The sequence below is a fragment of the Miniopterus schreibersii genome (genome assembly GCF_964146895.1).
Source record: "Miniopterus schreibersii genome assembly, chromosome: 18".
Taxonomy (NCBI): Eukaryota; Metazoa; Chordata; class Mammalia; order Chiroptera; family Miniopteridae; genus Miniopterus; species Miniopterus schreibersii.
In genome coordinates, this window is record NC_138121.1 from 1,683,839 (window position 1) to 1,692,783 (window position 8,945).

The 8,945-nt window shown below is 56.9% G+C and overlaps 1 protein-coding gene across 1 annotated transcript; it reads right to left on the reverse strand.

The window, feature by feature from the left end:
• Nucleotides 1-4,868: 4,868 nt before the first annotated feature.
• On the reverse strand, nucleotides 4,869-8,487 carry LOC308548557 (natural cytotoxicity triggering receptor 1-like). Its single transcript, XM_081120212.1, has 7 exons — nucleotides 8,236-8,487; nucleotides 8,125-8,160; nucleotides 7,588-7,872; nucleotides 6,478-6,756; nucleotides 6,184-6,234; nucleotides 5,291-5,335; nucleotides 4,869-5,184 (listed from the first exon to the last, which is right to left on the reverse strand). Exons 1-7 carry the CDS (start codon nucleotides 8,267-8,269, stop codon nucleotides 4,985-4,987), a joined length of 930 nt encoding a protein of 309 aa, XP_080976338.1. The 5' UTR covers nucleotides 8,270-8,487; the 3' UTR covers nucleotides 4,869-4,984.
• Nucleotides 8,488-8,945: the final 458 nt, after the last annotated feature.

Here is an 8,945-nt window from a genome sequence, read left to right on the forward strand (position 1 = left end):
TCCTCTGTGAGGCGCTGAAGAGGCCCAGCTGCAACCTCAGGTGCCTGGGGTAGGTGCCTCTGCTCGTAATGGTGTTTTGGGAGTACCCAGCCTCTGCGAGGTACTTTGGAATATAGGCTGTGTATTGTATTGTGTGTTCACCACCCCAGGTCAGGTCTCCTTCCGCTCTCTCTAAAAGCCAGTGGAAAAAATACCCGCAGGTGAGACGAACAACAAAGGAGCTCGTTCACCAGCATCAACCTACCTAATCTCTCTCTGGTTCACTTACCCTAACAGTTCATTCCTGTGGTCTTCAAGGTGGGAACCAGGTGGAGGGGGGCAGGGGGAAAAGGGGGACGTCTATAACATTCTCAACAATAAAGATAAGAAAACACACCATGTGGCTTGGCCAGCGTGGCTCAGCGGTTGAGCATCGACCTAGGATCCGGGAGATCGAGGTTGGATCCCGGTCCGGGCACAGGCCCGGGTTTCAGGCTCGATCCCCAGCAGGGGCCGTGCAGGAGGCGGCCGATCAGTGACTCTCATCATTGATGTTTTTCTCTCTCTCTCCCTCTCTGAAATCAATAAATATATATTCTAAAAAAGGAATTGCAATTCAGCTTAAAAAACAGAAACCATGTGCTTATGTCTGATGGCTCCCAATTAGCTTCATGGAGAAAATGACACCCCCCCCCCCCCCCCCCCCGTTTCTCCGCGACGAGGCCCCCGGCGGCCAGAGTGTGGCCGGCCACCAGGAGGCTCCACGCAGGGCCGGCCGGGAGGGGCTCAGCGTCTGCTCTCCCGCAGGCTCCGGGGCTGCTCATCTCGGCCTTCTGCTGCCAGGAGCTCGCGTCCGCTCTCGACCTGGGCCAGAACGCGCTGGGCCAGCGAGGGGTCGCCTTGCTCTTCAAGGCTCTGAAACGAAGCCCCTGCCCCTTGAAGACGCTCAGGCTGAGGACAGACGAATCCAGCGCCAGACCCAGCAGCTGCTGAAGGAAGTGAGAGACAGCAGCCCCAAGCTGACCATCGACTGTCAGGGTGTCCGCGCGACCAAGCCGTCCTACTGCGACTTCCTGTCCTGACGGCCCTGAGGTCGCCCCGTCACCCACGTCTCTCCCACATCTTACGGTGGAGCCCAGGTGGGCCGAAGGCTAATGACCGGGTCAGACGGGAGAAGGGAGCTCTGTCCCCCCCAACCCCGTGTACAGCAAATTCTGCACAAGGCTGGTACCCACTTTATGTCAAATGTCTGTTTTCCCCCAAGGACACAGAATATAAGGCAAAGCAACTATGTCTAAGCTGCATTTATTTCAGTTTTATTGAGTTTTAGAGAGAGGAAGGGGGAGAAACATCGATCAGCTGCCTCATGTGCACACCCCACCGGGGATCAAGCCCAACACAGCACGTGCCCGGCCCGGGAGCCGAGCGGCCGCCGGTCAGCACACGGGGGTGGCGCCCAACTGAGCCACACCGGCTGTGGTGATGTTGAGCCTTTTTTTAAAAAAAAAAATCTTCACCTGGGGACATGCTTATTGATTTATTTTTAGAGGGAGAGGAACATTGATGTGAGAGAGAAACATAGATCGGTTGCCCCCTGTAAGCAGCCCAACTAGGGGTCCAACCCGAAACCCAGGCATGTGCCTGACCGGGAATCGAACCCCCAAACTTTGGGCGCCCAGGACAAAGCTCCAACCAACTGAGCCGCCCGGTCAGGTTGAAGGCATGTTTATTAATCTGCCCAGGAGCCAACCTGGCATAAACGTACATTTGGCTGAGCTTGGAGAATTGCCCCGGGCTTGCAACCCTACTGCGCGACTGAAGGCGGTTATTAGTTTCCGGCAAAGCATCAGCTTAGGGTGAGACACCCCTGTTTTCAGGACTCTGCTTTAGGTCCCACACCAGTGAAAGGTAAAGAGCAAAGCTGGAAGGGAGAAACAGATGGGGGAGCTTTGACAAACAAAAATTAAGGGGTTCTCTCCTCGGCCCCGCTGGCCCCTCCCCTGAACCTGCCCCAGGCCCCCCCCCTCCAGCCCACCTCAGGCTCTGCACTCGCGGTTCCCTGCCTGGTGGGTATCACAGCTGAAGTTCCAGAAAGAAATAACAAATCCGGGTTCGGAGAAAGAGATCTGGGCCTTGATCTTGGAGAAGCTGAAGCCTTGGACTCGAATGAGATCAACCCAGACGTGTGTCCAGAGCAAGGCGGGTCTGCCAGCGTTGGAGAGTCTGAAAGCTGCTGGTGCCCAGCGTGACTGGAGAAAGCCGGGCGGGCGGTGGGGGCGGGAGGAAGCGGTCAGGGCCGGCAGCGGAGCAAAGATGAAAGGCTCAGAAGTGTCCCCTGCAAGTTCCAGGAAGCTCATTAGCACCCGGCACGAAAGCAGCTCAGAGGAAGTGTCAGGGGAGAAACCGGCGAGAAACCGGCTTGGGCAGCTGAGGGGTGACGTGGGGTGGCAGAGCGCGCACCGCGGGGGTGGGTGACATCTCCGGGAATCGGGCTCCACATCAGGGACGGGGGAGGCCAGAGATGGACAGTCTCCTGCAGACCTGGGCTTTGACTTTTCTTTGTAACTCAGAGCTGGGAAACTGTTCCCGGGGCTGGCTGGGTAATGACCGGGGAGCGCTGGCAGGTCCCTAGGGTGACGTCACGTCCTCATAGCACTGAAAAGAAGGAGCTACCGTTCCACCCTTTGGGCAAATGGAAGGTGGGAAAGAAGACGTCTTGCCTCAGGAACACAGTTTGTTGTTATTTTGTTAATCTTCAGCTGAGGGTATTTTTTCCATTGATTTTTTAGAGAGTGGAAGGGGGGGAGGGAAACATCGATGTGAGAGACACTTCGATTGGTTGCCTCCTGCGCTCGCCCCGTCTTCACAGGGCTGCTCTTCCCAGGCCCAGAGACCAGGACGATAGCGTCAACCTGCGGGAACGGTGGCCCCGCCTGAGCACCTGAGGGGGCGGCCGGGGCGGTGCTGCGGCGCAGGGAGGAGCCGCCCGCTTCACACGCGCACACGCACCCACCCACCCACCCAGAGTATTGTGCCGCCGCGAGACACTAAGGGATCTGTCATTTGGGACAATCTGGGTGGACCTAAGTCGCATAAGGCAGACAGAGAAAGGGAAACGCTGCATGATAGTCACTTGTGAGACGAGAGGAGGGAAGGAAGGAGCCAGAGAGCACAGATGCACAGCCCACGGGCACGGATGCACAGCCCACGGGCACGGATGCACAGCCCACGGGCACGGATGCACAGCCCACGGGCACGGATGCACAGCCCAGAGGCACGGATGCACAGCCCGCGGGCACGGATGCACAGTCCACGGGCACGGATGCACAGCCCACGGGCACGGATGCACAGCCCACGGGCACAGATGCACAGTCCACGGGCACGGATGCACAGCCCGCGGGCACAGATGCACAGCCCACGGGCACAGACGGCAGAGTGGGGATGGCCGGAGGGAAGGGCTGGGAAAGAGGGGAAACCGTAATAGTATCAAGAATAAAAATAAAGTTAAAAAAGTATGTGTGGAATCTAAAAAAGCTGAACTTGTAGAAACACAGCAGATGGTGGTGACCAGGGGCTGGGCTGGGGGAAACGGGGAGATGTTCGAGGGTGAAAACTCGCAGCGAGTAGAAAAGTCAGTCCCGGAGATCTAACGCACAGGACGGTGATGACAGACAACGTTGTGTTATTGTTAAGGGGCTAAATATCAATTATTCTCACCACAAAAAAGAATTACGTGACGCCCCAGAGGTGTTAGCTATGCTACAATGGCAATCACATTGCAACACATAAACGTATCAAATTGCACGCCTTAAATGTACACAATGTTACATGTCAATTGTATTTTTATTTATATTTTTTAATTACAAAACTTTTAGTGTTGACATTGTTGCAGGAGGCCCCCTCCCCCACCCCTGCCCACCTCCGCCCTCTCCGGCCCACCCCTCCCATGGCCTTTACCAAATCATTGCCCGTGTCCACGGGGCATGTTTCCATGGAAAAAATGTTTCCGTTTGGGGAGACTAATTTGCGGCTCCGACTCTGCCCCCAAATATCATCTTTTCACCACACCTCCCATGGTTCATCCACAGTGTCAGCACCCATGGGGGGCAATTACCGGGAAAATGCCCCTTCCATCCACGCAGTTGCCCAATTTACAAACTTTAGTTGGTGACTCGGCCGCGTGCTCAGCCGTCATTTCTAAACAGTGAAAGGAGGCCTGGCTTCGGTGCCTGAACTATGTCGAGGGCGGTCACCTCCCTGAGTAGTTAGTCGACTTTCGCCAAGAACGACGGGGCAGCCTCCCCTCGGTTCACTGGAGATGCCCCCCCTCCCTCCCCGAGGGCGTGTTTTTATTGATTTTAGGGAGAGGAAGGGAGAAAGAGGTGTGAGAAACACCAGTCAGCCGCCTCCCACACCCGCCCCGACGGGGCATCGAACCGGAACCTCTCTGGTGTCCAGGGCGACGCTCCAACCAAATGCGCCGCCTGGTCGGGCAGGTTTTCCTCTCTACAGCCGAGCAGCATCCCGCAGGCCCACAGATGCGGAGGCGCCGGGCGGCGGGCGGAGGGGGCGGAGGGAGGTTCTGGGGCTGAGCCAAGAAGGTGCCGGGATGAAGCAAAACAAACCAAACACCGAAAACTTATAGACACAGGCGGGTGTGGTGACCGCCAGAGGGAAGGGGGGACAGTGGTGGTGGAAGGAGACCTGACGGGGTGGTGAGCACACCACGGTGTACAGGTGATGTGGGCGAGAATCATACACCTGAAACCTATACAGTTTTATTAACCGAGGTCACCCCAATAAATTCAACAACAACAACCTACTTAGAGCCTAGAGGAGACAGTGGGACCCGCCTGCGGAAGACCTTTAGCATCTCCGCAGCCCCTCCGGGCTCCTCGGGGACAGCTGGTCGAACTCCATGTGGATGTCTCTTGGTTTCCTTCAAACACACAGCCCAAGGCCGGGACCAGCCTTCAGCTCTGCCTGCGGCCGCCTGGCGTCTCGGTCATTCGTCCAGGCCCCTCTGCGTCCTGAACCTCACTCTGCGTTCCGGACCCGAAGCCCTGCTGGTTCCCTCGTCAGGGGTTTTAGTCCCAGAAAGCCACTCTTGGGTCAGGAGGCACAGGAGGGCCCCCAGCGTGAGGACAGCCAGGCTGATCCGAAGGAGATTCTCGGTGGCGGGATCCCAGAAGGCGGGGCCTGGGGCTGCGAGACCGGTGGGTGGGACATCACAGGGGGAACGCGTCACTGTCACCGCCCCCTCGCTCCCCCAGCTCCGTCCTTCGGAGCCTGCGCCCAGCCGCTCCCTCACCTGCCTGGAATCCCTTTGTGTTTAACAGGTGGGGCTCCCAAGAGTCTGCGGGTGACAAGAAAAGCGCATAATTGAGGACAGGAGCTGAGGTTGGCCTGGTCCTTCCCCTGGACGCACCCCGGGACAGTCTATGGCTTTTCGAGGGCCCCGTCCCACCCTCCAGGTCCCAGCGGCGCCATCGGGCAGGTAGAGGAGAGTCGAGAGGCAGGGGGCGCGAGGGAGGACTCAGCCCTGGGACTGGCAAGTGTGCGTCTCCTCTCTGCGCCCCGGTTCCCCTCGCTCAGCCAGTGTCATTCCTCCGCGTGGTGAAACCCGGCTCGCGCTCCCCTCAGGGTCCTCAGCGAGCTGCCCAGCCCCGCCCGGCCCGTTTGACAGGATTTCTAGGCCCGCTGGTCTCCTTTTTCGTGGGTGTGTGTTTTGAATCCCCACTCGAGGATATTTTTGCCATTGATTTTCAGAGAGAGTGGAAGGGAGGGGGGGAGAGAGAAACATCGTCGTGACAGAGACACATGACTGGCTGCCTCCCCCATGCGCCCTGACCCGGGCCAGGGACCGAACCCGCAACCCAGGTGCGTGCCCTTGCCTGGGAATTGAACCCGAGACCCTTCGTTCTGCAGGCGACACTCTAGCCACCGAGCCACACCGGCGGGGCCAGCTCTGTCTAATGCTCCCTGCCCCCAACCCCCTTAACGCCGACTGTCCTGCTTCGCCTTTTTTCCTTGCCACCCTTCCTCCCCGCGGGCCATCTAGTTGGGTTACGTGTCCCGACTCTGACCCATGGTCCGTCTCCTGCTGAGATACAAGTGTCCCAAGAGCAAGGGCACCTGTCTGGTGGACCGATGGGGCTGCAGGCGGCGGTTCCCTCCCCAGGCTTAGGGGCGCTAGTGACTCACCCGGAGAGGAGGGCTGTCCCGTGGGCGCAAGGCTGGTGTCCTCAGCGTCTCCTGACCGTGGAGTCAAGGAAGAAAGTCAGGGCGCCGGGTCTCCCCTGGCCTCCCCCCTGTTCTCCACGGCCCCCCTGCCCTATTTTCCCTCACGCGCCATCACCGGGCCTCTGGGACATGGGGGTGGCAGGGGCACTGGCGGGAGGCACCCGCCCTCTCTCCATCTCCCCACGTGTCCCTCATCACTTGGGGGTCACGCAGGGTTCCAGAGAGGACATGGGGGAAACATTGGGGGCTCCTCACCCGTGACCAGGAGCGTCACAGGCTCGCTGGGGAGAGACCATATGTGGTCGTTATAAGAACCGAAACACCTGTAGGTCCCCCTGTGGGCCGTGGTCACCGGGCCCATCGGGAACTCGGCCTGCCTGCTGCCGTATCTGCGCTGCGGGCGGCTGGACCGCCCCTCCCTGAGCAGAAAGAACGTGTTCGTTGCAGTCTCCAGGTGGCAATAAAAGGTCACGTTCGCTCCCGGGATCACCTCGGGCCCGGGGTGCACCGAGAGGGTGGGCGTGTCATACATTCCTGCGAGGCAAGGTGGCTGGTGGGTAAAGACCATTCTTATCCGGCCTCCTGTACCCACCCCCCGCCTTGTGCTTGAGACGGGGACCCCCTCCTCAGAGCGCCGGCTCTTCTAGGTCCTGATTTGTCTCGGTCTTGGAGGCAGCCCCACGACCTCTCCCTCCAGGACCGAGACACTCCCGTAGCTCTCAGGGGTGTTAGCGTAAATCTCTCTCTTGGGATTGCCCTGCACCAGCGGTTCTCAGGGTTTGGTCCTTGGGACCAGTAACATCATCAGCATCGCCTGGAAGTTTGTTAGAAATGAAAATTCTCAGGCTCCGCCCCCGACTCACTGCCTCAGGGACTCAGGGGTTGGGGGCAGCCATCTATGTTGTAAAAAAAAAAAAAAAATCATTATTATTTTTAGTTGCTATGAAATATATAACATAAAATTTACCACCTTAACCATTTTTAAGTGTACAGTTCAGTGGTACTAAGTACATCCATAATACCGGGCGACCACCACCACCTTCTATCCACAGGACTCTTTCCATCCTGCAAAACTAGAACTCTGTCCCCGTAACCAATAACTTCCTATTTCCCCTCCCCTTAGCCCCTGCCACCCACCATTCTCCTTTCTGTCTCTATGAATCTGACTTTTTAAAAGAAATCCTCAGCCAAGGGTATTTTTCCTATTGATTTTTACCGAGTGGAAGGGAGAGAGAGAGAGAGAAATATCAATGTGAGAGAGACACTGTGGTGGGGGTTAAAAGAAAAGAGCGATGAATAAATAGCGATGCTCTCCAGGATTCAGGCTGAGGAGCTGCCTGTATGGCTAGACAATGGGACAGTTACCTGTTACCACCAGATCCAGAGGGTCGCTGGGCTCTGACCAGAGCTCCCCAATGCGATAGAAGCATGTATACTGGCCTGCGGTGGATGAAGACATGGGCTGGATGGAGAAATTGACTTTGTTCATCAGTCCAGGGAGTTTCGGTCTCCCCGAGGCTAAAAGCTGTCTCTCAAAATGCAGTCGGTACTCAGTGGCCCTGTAAGTCCCCTTGCACCAGATGGCCACCAGCTTCCCATTGGGAATCATGAAATTGGGCTCGGCCCAGATGATGGGCTTGGAGAAGGTCTCTGGAAGGGAATCAGAGGCTGAGTTCTAGACAAAGCCCCTCCCCACCCTCATCTCCACCCAGCGGCCAGTCTCAAGCCTCCCCCCCCCAGCAAGCCTCCCCCCCGCCTCCTGTCCAGTTGCTCTCAGGTGGGCTCAATGGTCGGCCCTACCGGAAACTCATTTCTGGGTCAACTTCTACATTTGGAACTGTGGGCATTATGCCCAGGCTGAGCCTGGAAGAGTGACTGTGGGCCTTTGAAGGGAGGACTCACGCTTCTGAGTGCTGATCCTCCGGCTCAGATACAGTCCTGGAAGACAGGAACAGTGAGATGGGCGGCCCCACCCGGACCCTGGGTTCCGTCCCTGTCCCCGCAGGAACTCACCGAGGCAGAGCAGGGCGGTGAGTGTGGAAGGCATAGCAGAGCCGGCCAGGCCAGGCAGACGCAGGGCAGCTTGGTGGAGACTGGGCCCAGCGGGCTAGGCGGATGCACAGGATGTGATGCGGAAGGCCCAGCACCAATAGCCAGGGCCTTTCACGCCAACTGATTTATTAGAAGGCTCAGGGCTCTTCCTCTGCCTCTGACTATGTGGTGTAAGGAGAGGACATGGTTCTCACGCCACCTCTGATCATATCTGAGGCCTAACCAGATCCTCTGACAATTGTCTGCCACCCCCCCCGCCAACTCATTTCTGGGTCAATTTCTATGTTTTGAAATGTGGACATTATGTCCAGGGAAGGCATCGGGCAGTGTTCAAGCAAAAACCTTAGAATCACTTTTTAATTGATTTTTAGAGAGAGAGGGAGAGAGAAACGCAGACTTGTTATTCTGCCCACCCATTGGTTGACTCTTGTTGGTGCTCTGACCAGGGGCTGAACTGGCAACCTTGGCATATCAGGTTAATGCTCTAACTGATTGAACTACTCAGCCAGGGATAGAATCATTCGAAAAAAAATGTGTGTTTAACTGTGGGGCCCTGAGTACAGCATGTATATGCCTGGATAAGTTAATGGTTCAATCAGAATACAATGATAACACCATCTTCTTCAAAGATTTGTTACAATGTTTCAATCAAGTGCAATTTTGTAAGAAGA